This window comes from Carassius gibelio, chromosome B14 (assembly GCF_023724105.1).
Source record: "Carassius gibelio isolate Cgi1373 ecotype wild population from Czech Republic chromosome B14, carGib1.2-hapl.c, whole genome shotgun sequence".
NCBI classification, from domain to species: domain Eukaryota; kingdom Metazoa; phylum Chordata; class Actinopteri; order Cypriniformes; family Cyprinidae; genus Carassius; species Carassius gibelio.
This window is the reverse complement of record NC_068409.1, coordinates 5739328-5753237: the sequence shown is the minus strand read 5'-3', so window position 1 is coordinate 5753237 and position 13910 is coordinate 5739328. Positions and strand designations below refer to the sequence as shown.

Here is a 13910-nt window from a genome sequence, read left to right as displayed (position 1 = left end):
TTTTTTATCTCCAATCAGATGGCACTAGTCTACCTTCCATGCATTGGACTTTAAATACAAATTTGTACAAATGATTTCGACTCTAAATTATTTTTTGTAGGTAATCAGATGTTTTCCATGAAGCATTTTGAACCTGGAACTTTCCATTCCCATTTGGACGAATCAATCAGATCAATTCGTCACAGAGAATTACATCTAGAGCTCAAAGAGGGTCATTTAGTGTTTTCTCAGGCCTCGGTGTCAGTGTTAATTTCGTTGACGAAGACTATGACGAAAAATATTCGTCAACTAACCTTTTTCACGGACGAAAACTAAATAAAAACTAAATAAAAAGTCAGATATGATGACGAAAAACGTGACGAAATATAACTGACACTTTAGTCAACGAATAAAAATGAGACGAAAATATATGGGAGGGACGAATGGAGAAGAGATCCAATCAGAGTGAATCTTTGAGGGTAGGTTGATCTATGCAGAAGCTGACGAGCCATTTTAAAAAGCCGCGGCAAATGCAAGCGCAACAGCTAAACAAAGCAGCAGTTACACAGAAAAGAGAACAAAGATGAGTTTGCAGAAATTCGCACAGTTTCGAGGACGTTTTTATAACAGTTTAGTTGTTTACACAGGGAACTACACTGCAACCTTTTGAAATGCCTTTGCGACCCAAATTTTTATGGGGTCGTAAATGTATCACTGATTATTTTTGTACCTACTTATGTGTAATGCTATGTTTTAATATGAGCATTTATTAAAACAGAAATGTGTATTTTAAGAATACGTTTTATAACATGCTCCGAGCATTCAACACACACTGAATCGAGCTCTCCTTCAGGACGTTTGCGTCCTCCTGCACCTGAATGAACAAATACAAATCGCATTTTAAATAAACATAAGAAAAAGAGCGAAAAGTGAAAGAGCTCAATTCAGCAGCGCTGTGTTCTGCTGTTCAGGGAGCAAGCAGAGACGCGTCTCAAAGTCTTCTTGCACCGACAACAAATACATACTAAATATGTCGAAATAGCCGTCTTGGAAAGTGTGTTCGAAAAAGTCTGTAGTTATGTCTTCAGTGAAAGTAAAGAGTTGGAAAGAAATCGGATGCCTATCTTTATAATGGATGCATTTGTCTCTTAAAGTGACCGCGCCTAATTTACTAGCTCTGCTGTCAGTGTCTTTACTGTATGAAAATGAAAGTAAATCACTCACTGCTCTTGATTGAATTACTTTGTAGTTTTAACAAGAATTTATCCAAAGTCAATCCAAAAATCAGATAGAATAGATTATATTGTTTTACTAGTGACTAAAAAAAAAAAAAAAACATTATTAGGGACCTGAGCATGTTTTGCTTAAGTGTTTCTTTCTTTAATTGCTAATGCAACCTTTTCACACCACAGACTGAACCAAATTAACCATTGCGTCAGACATTATCAAGATGAATTTGTTGTTCTGACACAGTTTAACCCTGAGTTATTGTCATATTTTATTACCAATTTCTAAACTACAGCAAATAAACTGTGATATTGTAAGAAACGTTGAAGGTGTCTGAATACATTTTGGTTTGATTGTGTATTTTATTTTACAGTGAAGACTATGCAGTGCTATTTTAAATGAACAAAAACAAACTTTAAAAAAATGTAAACTTTGTGTAAATAGCACAAATAAAGAAATAGAATGAACATACAAATATAATATAGGTGGTTGTCTATTTCAATAATACTGTACTTCATCTTGAAAGAATGTCATATGCATTGCATATCATTCAGGACGAATGCATATCTTTTTCAGAGAGCATGTATATTTTTCATTGAGAGCAGGCCTTATGTTTATTTTATAAATAAAATTCCATAACAGACTGATGGAAACATTTAGTCAAGTCAACTAAGTTGACTTTGTTATACTAAAAAAAAAACTAGACTAAGACTAAAAGACTAAAGACTAGACTAAGACTAAAACTCTTATGATATTTAGTCGACTAAAACTAGACTAAGACTAAAACATTTCAGATGACTAAAATGTGACTAAAACTAAATGGTGTGTTATTCAAAAGACTAAGACTAAGACTAAATCCGAATTTGCTGTCAAAATTAACACTGCTCGGTGTGGGGAAGGAAGCTAGAAAGAGGACATTCACAGAGGCAGAACTTTCTCTGCCTCAGAGAAGCACATGCGAGGCGTAACAGAAAAGGCTTTTTGGCTGTGTAGCACAGAAGTGACAGCTGAGCGTTCGCTTGACTAGATTGCAGGAGTCTTGCTAATTCCTGTGACCCCTACGCCGCTGCATCAGCCGACAAACAGAGTGTAATCGCAACGAGCAGGAGACTTTGTTGGAAAATGTTTTTTAAATGCTTCCCTTCTCATGCTTCACATAGTGTTGCTGTGGGAGCTGCAGATATGAGGCACAGCTGCTTCCCACTTCCCATAATCCTCAGAGGCACTCTAGCATGAGTGTATAGTAAAGAGGCAGTGAAAGATTTTATCTCACATGTGTCCTCAGCCAGGAGGACATTAGTTATGCAATCAGGAAGTGTAAGGTCATGGCAACTCTGCAGGTGAACGCTGGTTATAAAAGCCTGTACAAATATAAATATCCTTTTATCTCGTGGTTGTAGTGAATGGAACTTCGGTGTACTGTCTCAATAAATCATATAATCATTTGCATATAAATAGCTAATTAAGAGTCTACCAGAAGTGATTTATCAGCCAGGAAGAAATACGCCTCAAAACTCTCAGCGTCTCCTGCGTGCTGGATAAATACTTGCATGTGATCTTTTTAAGCTCTGAAATTATCTACGTACTGCACAAATGCGCTCAGGTAAAATCCAATTGATAAGAAATGTGGTTGATAAACTGTGAAAGGAAAAAAAAAGTGAGATTAAATAACATTGCCACTTAGATGTCATTTAGACAATTCCAGAGGAATCACATTTATGTTTTTATCTGCTTCTGGCTAGTAGCGAAAAAACTAATCTATGAAAACCTTAGCGTTATAAAAGCAGAGAAACTCACTCATTGTTTAGACAGAGCTGTCACTACTGTCTGTAAACTTCAACAGATGACATAGGTGGATAATATGATTATAATAGTATTACATGATTACAGTATCAATCAGTGTTATTCTGAAAGTTTAGCTTCCTAAGATACAAGCTACTCATAATTTAAAGTCAAGATGTACTTTTGAATATGGTATTAAGAAAATGCTACATTGGTGCTATTCAAGAGTGCATTTGTAAAAAATAATAATAATAATATATTTTTTATATACAGTACAGACCAAAAGTTTGGAAACATTACTATTTTCAATGTTTTTGAAAGAAGTTTCTTCTGCTCATCAAGCCTGCATTTATTTGATCAAAAATACAGAAAAAAATGAAATATTGTAATATATTATTACAATTTAAAATAATTGTTTTTAAATGTATACTTTTAAATGATCATTTATTTCTGTGATGCAAAGCTGAATTTTTAGGATCATTATCACATGATCCTTTAGAAATCATTTTAATATGATGATTCATTATCAAAGTTGGAAACAGTTCTGACGCTTAATATTTTTTCTGAACATGTGATACTTTTTTAGGATACTTTGATGAATACAAAGTAAAGAAAAAAAAGCTATGTTTTTAAAATATAAATATTTAGTAATAACAATATACTCTACTGGTCAGTCATTTGGGGTCAGTAATTTTTTTCTTTCTTATTTTTAAATAAAATCAATACTTTTATTCAGCAAGGATGTGTTAAATTGATAAAAAGTGTTATTAAAATATATATTATTATAATTTGTATTTTATTTTGAATAAATGCAGTTCTTTTTAACCTTTTATTGATCAAGTATATTAGACAGCAGAACTGTTTCCAACACTCATAATAAATCAGAATATTAGAATGATTTCTAAATGATCATGTGATCGACTGATGTTACATGTGACACTGAAGGCTGGAGGAATGATGCTGAAAATTCAGCTTTGCATCACAGGAATAAATTATTTTTTAAAAGTATATTCAAATAGAAAACTATTATTTTAAGCTGTGATAATATTTCACAATATTACTGTTTTTCAGTATTTTTGATCAAATAAATGATGAGCAGAAGAAACTTCTTTCAAAAACATTAAAAATAGTAATGTTTCCAAACTTTTGGTCTGTACTATAACTATCAGATTCAATCTTTTTCCATTGAGAGAAATCTTTGCCAGAATTACTGAGGATCTCAGATAGGCTGAGTGTTAAATTTCAACTCAAAATTAGTAATAAAAACATGCTATATAATGAAGAACAGCATTTAACTAAATATAACTATAACTAACTATGACTATAAACAAGGCGACTTAAATTGTTGTAACGACTTATTTTAAACAATCAAAATAAAAAATATATGTATTTATCAGAAGGTCAAACGTGGCTCATGTTTGTCCTTACTGTCTGACCACTATTATTTTCAATGGTTCAATGATGGTGAGTTTTTTTCTTCCTCTTTTTATCTCCACATGCATTATTCCACCCCCACCCCCAATTTTGAGAATAATCTGAGTATCATTCCCAACGTTAGCACATCAAAATCAGCCAATCTATCTGGCTGATGGTAAGGAAATTGAACAGATGAGGTAGCCTAACCCTCATGCATTTTGTATATGGTCCTTCTTCTTGAATGTCGGCTCAGGGAATTGGAAGTGATTTCACTGGGTTTTCCTCCATTTATAGCAGGGGAGCGCTTTGACAAATGCAAAAATGGCGGGTTGCCTGGGCGCACTGTGAAAAGTGCCTTTGAGATCCAACAGCATAGTGATGAATTAAAGCAGTGCATGCTGGGAAGGAGCATGTTTAAAACACAGTCTTGCCACCAGCACTGTCTGGCTGCAGTTATAGTTGAACGACACCCAGACATTTCCAGTCAATTTCCCCACGCTCTTTCCCATGAACAAAAGACATAAAGGCAATTCACGTCTTCCAAACCCTCATTTGACAGCAATTTCTCTTTATATAGTTTATGCAAGGTTCATGAATAAAACAGACTACTGCAGAAGGAAAGGTTAGAGTTTCTCTGGAAGAGTTTGAAACGAATCCAATACTCACCCCATAGACTAGTTCACCCACCATCCCATTCCAAGTCTTGGTTTCAGGGTCACGGGCGCCATATTTTCCGTCCATGACTATGGACAGTCTGTACTTAATCCCAACATGTTTGGCAATCTCAGAAGCTAAATCGACACAGTAGCCTTCATACTTGTCATTGCCTTCCAGATGCATGTGGTTTTTCTTGAACATCACATATGGTGCTTCCTGTTAATCAAACACATGCTCATTTATTACCATCTTTGCTCATTGCTTTCATTGTCCGGTGTCACAGGCACCAGAGCCCACCGACAGTTTATCAGTCACAGACATGCAGGCATGCTGGGATATCATGACTGTGCATTCACACCCACCCATTCTCTCACACACATAATCCACCAAACTGGAACACACACAAGAGGAACAACTGAAGCAGCAGACGGGGGATTGCAGGACATTGATCCACATGTGGCCACAGTCAGACCAAACTGGTAATTTCTAAGACCCTCTTTACACCTAACATTACCATCAATCTCAGGTGATCCAATCACAGGTTGCCAACTGAGACAAATTGTTGTCGACACCTGAAGTACAGTCTGACAGTTAAAGTCTGGATCTCATGCTCTTGGTCTTGAGACCTCAAGATATCACATGATATCACATTCTTTCATGTCTTAAGCTCAAGACACACAATTTTCGGCTGTCCCAGATGAACGATTGGCACTGTGTAACAATCGTGGCAGTTTCTGTGATCATGGCTCTTAAATGGTCATCCTTTGTCGTACAGTGAAAGAGGTTCAAAGATGTCCATTGTCACGGTCTTGCGACCAAATATTTCCTGCGATCATTTTATCAGAAATTCAGTATGCTCATTGCACAGTGTGTTTGCAGCCTCATTACTGGCCAGTAAAAAAGTGATGAAATAAATGCGACATGGCGCTAAAACATTAAACTGCTTAACTCAATTTCTTAAGTGCTTTAAATGGTTAGAAAGGCATTATATAAATGCAAGTAACTATTATTATTCATTACTATGCATTCCTCTTTGGCTCCCCTCAGTTTTTTTTTATATACATAAATAATATAATTGCTAAAATGTGATTCATCATGCTTTTTGTTTACCACTAGCACATGCTGATGATATTTTTTTTCTTCTTTAGTAGCATGCATCGTAGTCTACGAGTCAATAGGTGGTAATCATCATACAGTCTAAGCATGTCATACCCAAGTTTATAATGCTGCAATAAATTCATTATTGGTTCTTGGTGTGGCTATGGGCCACTGTCCTGAAAAGCTCCATCCCAAAATCAGAATTGTAGCTGAAAGATCTAACCCAGAAGTGGACAATCCTGTTCCTAGAGATCTGCCTTTCTGCGGAGCTCATTTCCAGCCCTGCTTCAGCACACCATGTCATAATTATCAAGTGTTCCTGATTATAATAATAATGTAGTAATAATAATAAGCTGGTTCAGGTGTGTTTGATCAGGAAGGTAGATCTCAAGGAAGAGGAGTGGACACCCTTGATCTAACCTATGTCTTCAGCATTACCTGGAAATTGCAGCCAGGCAGGTTTGATCAGGGATGGCATTAAACTCTGCAGGACAGTGACCATCAAGGTGTGCGTTTCCCTGGTCAACGTTGTTACCAATAGAGTATAGTGGAACTAATGACCATAGTTATCTAACGATAAATTTGAGAAACACACCCCAGGATAATTGTTTTGGGTCTGGGTCTTGGATCTTGGTCTAGATCTGGGCTCTGGTATTAGTCTGGATCAAGGTTTTGAAGGGCCTTGGAATTAACGAGCTTCTTAAGTAACCACGTGTGATTCATCACAAACATCACTGTAGCACTGTGAGTGGCTGCCATATGCATTTCCCATTAGCACCTCTGATGACTGCGTCATCTCTGGACTCTGTTTGCCTATATTTAGCACTATCCTCTTGGGATCATAACACTGGAGATGGATGATATCAGGTGTAAACAGGGAATGAGATCATTAAGCAACATTGGAGACTATGTAGGTAGACAAAGTAGGTTTGATTCTGCTTCTCTTTCTCTCTCTCTCTCTCTCTCTCTCTCTCACACACACACCCACCCACACACACACACACACGGCCGTGGTGCAATATCCCAGGGGTCTGAAATGCACTGGCAGTTGAGGGTGAGAGGTGAGGTAGGCAAGAACGTATGAAGTGAGAAGGAATCCGATTCATGAAGTAAATGGCAGTGACTGCAGGAGAATCAATGTGTTGATTCTGTTCAGACACATTCAAGCACGTTGCATCTATTTGCGACAGAAGCCTTCATCATTCCAACAGAAAGAACACTGAACATACTGTAGCCTTGCTAAAAAGACCAGCTTATACCAGCATACATTTTGGTCTGGTTTATGCTGGGTTTTGATGGATAGGTGTCTACTGCTGTTTTGGTCTAGCTGTTGGACCATCACAGGTCAACTAGCATGACCGTTTTAGTGAAATTGGCTGATTTACAGGTTTAGGGAACACCAGTAGCATACCAGCGTGCCATGCTGGGGACCAGCATCCAAAAACGCAATATATGGTCTTTTCAGTAGGGAAAAAAAACAAAGCAAAACATTAAAAAAATAAAATAAACAAAAACCCATTTTTAGGATCCAAACTCAAAAGCACTTTGTCGACAAACAGAATTGAACTTTGCGCAAGCTGGTTTTATCCTCCCTTTCGCCCCCCCTATTTCAAACATTGCAGCAGAGGCTTGCTTTTTTAAGCACATCATTATTACCAAACAATATGGCTTCTCACAGAGAGAATGCATCCCATTAGAGTCAGAGACAATTAGGGTGCCAGTGGGTTAGCAATGGTTTGTTTGTTCTGTGCTGAATGTATCCTCTCACCTCATCCTTTTGTGCAATTGTTTTCCTCCTGAATCCCTCTGATAGAATAACGGACAGCTGCTGGTTTAATTGCTCACATTCAAGTCATTTGAAAGACTGACCTTGGTTTTTGGTGAAACAAAACAATTACGAGCGATTGCTGTTTTACACGGGATGATGTCGTGAGCATTGATTTGAATTCCTCAGAGATGCGTGTTGGCTTTGCCAGTTGGAGGCGGATGCTAAAGCTAATGTCATTAACGGCAGGAGATGAAGTGATATGTTAGCACTGAACAGTCCTCCGGTCAATGTAAAGTGGATCTGTGCAGGGGCCTCATACCTGGCCTCGCTCAAATACACTTTAACTTTGCTGGGGACAAACCATCGAACCCTTTGTTGTTGTGGTAAGCGTTAGCTTGCTGTTGTAGCTCATGTGTCATTGACCATTTACTTGATGAGTGGAAACAAGTCTTACCTACATATGCATTGTATGTCTACTTTGATGATGTCAATGTAAAACCATCATACCTAATGCCGTTATTGTGATGTCACTGCTACGACAGGCCACTGATATATGGAAAATCAAAATGCTTTGACACCCACACGGATACAGTTGAAACACTCATGCGTCACGTTTCCTCGTGTTCGACTGTTTCAACGTGTAATGAGTGGATGGAAAGCAACACAAAAGAAATGTACTTCTACCCGCCCAGGACAGAATGTATCAATCTAGGAGTCAACACCATGACCCTGATGGGCAGAATATGCGACACGTTTAAAATGTCATGGAGCGTGTACCATAATAGTAGTGACCACAATTGTTCGGTTTTCCACTGAGGAATCGTTGGTGTACTGCTGATCCATTATATTAACAAAGCGCTCAAACTCGTTCCAGTATCCGATCTGCAAAGGAAAAATATTTGCATTATTATCAAACAGCAGACATTTTTACTGCATTAACGCTAACTAACCCCCCCCCCCCCATCCCTTCTGTTCGGCTAAGGAGGCTGTTGTGGATGTGTACTCTCATAAGACTGTGTTCATTAAAAAAGTATTAGGTCTCCGTGCTTCGGCTGTTATTGCCTGGAGTTAAACAAAAAAGGCAAATTCTTGGCTGACATTTGTTAATATATATATATATATATATATATATATATATATATATATATATATATATATATATATATATATATATATATATATATATATATATATATATATATAAATGCTTATGGTGGAATTTTCAGGCATGCAAAAGCTGAAAGTTACTCTTGGATGTAATTCTGCTCAACAAAAACTAAACTTGGTTAGGTTTTAATGATTTACTACATTCTGTTTTCACAAGAGTGCGCTGTATGTTTCCTCCTTGCTATATGTTGGAGTTGTTTAGCGGCTGAGTGACATGTGTCAGAACAGTTAGCAATAGCACTAGCCACTAGGGAATCATTGAGGTGACATTGCAGAGAGGTCCAACACAGTCTTGTACATCACTTCTGACAGCCACTGTCAATGCACTTCTCCTTACCGACACTGACCCCATCTAACCTTAGGCTAATCTACTCTCATCCGTGGCGATTGTTGCTGGAATGCTATGTTACAAAGGGCAGTTTCTATTAGCTCACAAGAAGACTGATGCATACTGGTTATGTTCATTCAAGCTGCTGTAAGTGGTAGGTAGTAAACTTTTTTAAACGGGGATGGCGGTTTTAAAGATGAATACAGTTTGATGAGCACAGTTTTATTTTCTGTGATATATTTCTTATTGAAATTAGAAGTTAAGACATATTAAAGGTCTTGTCCAGCTACTACTTTTTGCGACCAATTAAGGCAAGATCCTATTCAAACATTGCACTATTGTGAATTCTTCCTTCCTTCCTTCCTTCATCCCTTCCTCCCTATCTATCACCATCTCTTCAGTAACACTTACATACAGCAGACTTCGCAGTTTTCATTTCTATCTATATTCTGAAGGTTTTTACAGATGGTTTGCTCATATATCATTTGCTTGATTTATATAACATTTTATTGCTATGGTGAAAATGTTTTTATTTTTCTGGCTGTTGTCAGTGTTATTTTGATTTATGGAGTGATAAAAATAGATCCAAAATCCTCTCTTTAAATACATTTAGCATACACATCATACACGGTAAGTACACAAAATGAAATAAGAATTCTGAGCCATGTATGCATACTAGTGCATTTTTAAGTAGATAATGCTTAATTTACATTACTTCTAAACAAAATGTACATTTGATAATTAAATGGGGAGGTTTTTATTCAATTTACCTGTGATTTCTTGACTTAATTGTTGCTACAGCAAGTCAATTGCAAGATTAGTCACCAATATTGTTGGTCTATTTTCTCTATTGAGAATAACTATACATTTTAAATGTGTGTGTACAGTATGTGTTTTTTTTTTTACCCCTTCAGACTTAGGTAGAATACCATATACATATTGAAATTTATCCTGGTTTGGGTTCATACACTGAATTTACAAAGCTCACCCAAAAAAATGGACAAATTTACTGACGACTTACTTTTCTTGGGCCCCCTGTTTTCATTTCATAAACATCAATAGTGTAGTTTGATCTGCGGCCAAAGCTGTCAAACTGGATATTGCCAGTCATCCCTTGCACCTGGACCTGCCAGAAACAAAGAAACCAGCAAAATAACAATGATGTATGGCATTTAAGAATACACTCGGATGTGTCAGAGTAGAGCATATGAATCATACGGAGGCATAAATCATTTCAAAGTGCTCACTCTGACAATCTGAATCACACATTGAGAGATTACAAATGGTTATTGTCATTTTCATACAAGCTTAAGCACTCAGAATCTTGCATGAGCAAAAGAAAAGATAGATGTTTTACCATTTTGAGAGCTCGTTCAATGTCGATGCCTTGGCTCCAAGGGACCGCAGGGTTAGCCAGGCAATCGCCTGCACTGCCTCGCCTGGACACGTCTACTCGCTGGCGTCGCAGGTATCGAAAAGCCTCCGCAATGACCAGGATAGCATCATAAGACAGTGCTGAAGTGTACTGTGCACAACAACCATTAAGCACCTCACATTAACAGTTATTTGTTAGAGCAGTTTAAAATAAGCAAACACATTATCTGTAAGTAAACATTTCGAAGAGGGTTAAAATAAGCTGCCCTCTTCCAGGTCTACAAGCGCATGTTGATGTACATAATGAAGGATAATTGTGATGCATTACTGCATGTAATCATAGCTGGCAAATGCAACAAAAGACGACACACTTCAGGGATGTAGCCTGTGCATTGTTTCTTGCTATGTAAAGAGTGTTAACAAGGTTTGTAATTACAGAGATATGTAAAATGTTTAGTTTATGTGAGACTCTACAGGGTTTTGCTGCTATTGTTGTTCATGGGTGTAACCTGTAATTACATCCCATTTCAACCAAGAAAAGAGAATGAGCTGGCATCTGCTAATTTGCCATGAGATGCGCTATTGTATTGTTTTGTATTTCTTCAAACGACTGTACTGAGGAATGTAGCGACTAAAATATAACAAAGGTAACATCAAAGGAGATATTGTGCATTTACATTCTCAATTCAAAATGCCTTTTGATGCCTTCATTAAAAAAGACTTGGACAATGTGTCTGGCTGCAAGTGCAAAATTAATGAAAAATAAAATGTTGTCTTTTAAAATAAGGAGTCTATTGTGTGAAATATACTTAATTTTTATAGAAACAATGTCACAGTGCAAAATATGTACTGGGCTTCTAAAAGCAAAATATAATTAAAATGTTCCCTTGATTTTTTTGGACATTTTACAACATTCGGGTGTTTTTAAACCTGCTTGCCTGTTCAATGAGAGTGTGGTAATTTCTTACCCACCCATCCACTAACTAAAAGCTTAATTAAAACAGCATTTAAAATCTATTCATCTCATGATCATTGTTTAATTAGATGTCAGTTAAGCCCCAGTTTTAATAGCACCTTGGACTGAATGTCAGTATATCGACCGTTGCAAGGAAGGATAATAGAGAAAATGGGCAAAGAAGAAAATGTCAAAGATCAGAAGAGGAAGAAGAGACACCAAAGATGGATGGATGTTTATAAGTAGTTTCAGACCTTCAGCGGAGTGTTTCTAGCTTCAGGAAACTCTCTTTCATCTAGACGGTCCCATCTCTGGAGAAACTGTTGAACAACTGTGTTTTCAGGATTGATAATCTGGAAGCCACTAATGTTTGCTCCGCCCAGAAAGACCTTGTCCAAGCTGATGTTGGTAAAGCCCTGAGGAAAGAGATCATGGAAAAGAAGCAAGCTTAGCATCCATGAGATGTTGAAAACATAACAACCACCATGTGAAAATGGATTCAAAACAATGTTTGTGCTTCAAAACCTAAAAGGGGAAAATCACCTTGTGGTATATTGAAATTAGTATTGTATAAGGTTGTTAAATTGGTAGAACCATGATAAAACCAATATTTTAAATTCAAATATATTACTTTAGGATTAAAAAAATGACACTTGTGTATCAATAGTGTGTAGAAATATATAAAAGTATTTGTTACTACATTTTATTACATTTTGTTGAACATCATATAAAAATGACCAAAAACAGTCATGTATACATATATTACACTTTGTTGCATGTTTTGTAGTGGATGAGTATCTTTTAATCTTCTTGAACATTGTTATTTGTCTTTGAATTGCCTTTATTTCTGAAAATGTCTCTCATTTAGTTAAGAGTACAGAGGTGCTGAAACTTACCAGATTGGCAATAACATAATGGTAGCCCCGACTGTTCTTTCCGAGTGCCACAACCTACAGGAAAGAGAATCAATAACAGTTTACAATCCATGTAAGAAGAGCGCAGGGGCCTTATAACCTCCCTCAGGTGAGCTTCTCTCTCCATTTACACTGTCTTAACTGACAAAGGCGCTCAACGCTGATGGATGTTTCCACATGCAGCGGCTGACAGTCTTTGATGTGGCTTGCTACTGTACGCTGGCCAACAGGAATACACATAGACAAACCTCTACATGTCTCTGACTTCCTACGCATGCACAAAGGGTGTCGCTGCTGGGTGCCGGTGTCTGACCCGATCTGACCCTGCAACCTTCACCTCAGACCCCTTTCAACCGTGGCCATAAGTGAAGCGTACAAACAATGTTCACTTCATGGTCATAATTTTGCTGTTTATGATCCTGGGTGATGTGTCCTCATGATTCATTTTGAACCCCAAGGTAAGTTCTAACATGAGACACATGTTTTGTGCAGGGTGAACACATATGCACTTAAAAGACAGATTTTTAAGTGATAGTAATGCTCACTTCCAAATGAATGTTATTCTATGTCACTATCGATGAAAATATCATTAGAGTATAAGTATATTGTTGGGTTAGGGTACTCTAAATAGGGTACTAATACTCTATTGGCTGCTAGCTGACATGAAATGACTTATACTCTAGGTAGTAGAATGTCCATGGAACCATGCAAATAATGTGTTAACAAAAAGCCCTTTTTACAAATGTTTCTCATTCATTCTGTATTAGTAAGATATGGCAACTTTTGTACAAATTAAAAAATAATAACAATAATTTTGCCACCTTTTTCCATCTATTAAAAATGTTGCTCAGGGGAAGAATGACTGCTTGTGAATGCTGGTCAGTGTTGACAGCAACAATACTGCAAATTCATATCATGCTATGAAATGGATGTAATATAATAGTGTACCTGAAGTGAAGATCATGAAGGAAAGTGCATGGAGAAAGCAGTAATGAGCAATGAGCAATAAGTTGAGCGATTGCACCATTCTAGACAGTGTCATGATTCTGCCCTCGTGTCCTTGATTTTTCCTAGTCTTGAGGCAGGATCATGACAGACCCGTGTTTTGTGTACAAGCGCATGGCCTTGTCTTTGGGCCATGTGCTTGTGTTGTCTCGTTCCCTTGCCCCGCCCCCCTTGTTATCCTAGTCGTGTCGTGATTGTCCTATCTGTAACACCTGTCGTGTCTTAATTGTTCCCCCTATT

General features: G+C 37.2%; 1 protein-coding gene across 3 annotated transcripts in view; it reads right to left on the bottom strand.

Annotated features, from left to right (window-relative positions):
• LOC127970980 (glutamate receptor 3) overlaps positions 1–13910 on the bottom strand; it is a 125070-nt gene that overhangs the window by 24465 nt on the left and 86695 nt on the right. For all 3 annotated transcript variants that reach the window (XR_008156725.1, XM_052573705.1, XM_052573704.1), the window contains exons 5-10: positions 12648–12701; positions 12006–12167; positions 10780–10947; positions 10444–10548; positions 8705–8809; positions 5071–5277 (exon numbers count right to left, since the gene is read on the bottom strand). Coding sequence is in view for 2 of the 3 variants with exons in the window: in XM_052573705.1 (XP_052429665.1) it covers positions 5071–5277; positions 8705–8809; positions 10444–10548; positions 10780–10947; positions 12006–12167; positions 12648–12701 (801 nt within the window). In the remaining variant the exon portion in view is untranslated. The remainder of the gene's footprint in view (positions 1–5070; positions 5278–8704; positions 8810–10443; positions 10549–10779; positions 10948–12005; positions 12168–12647; positions 12702–13910) is intronic.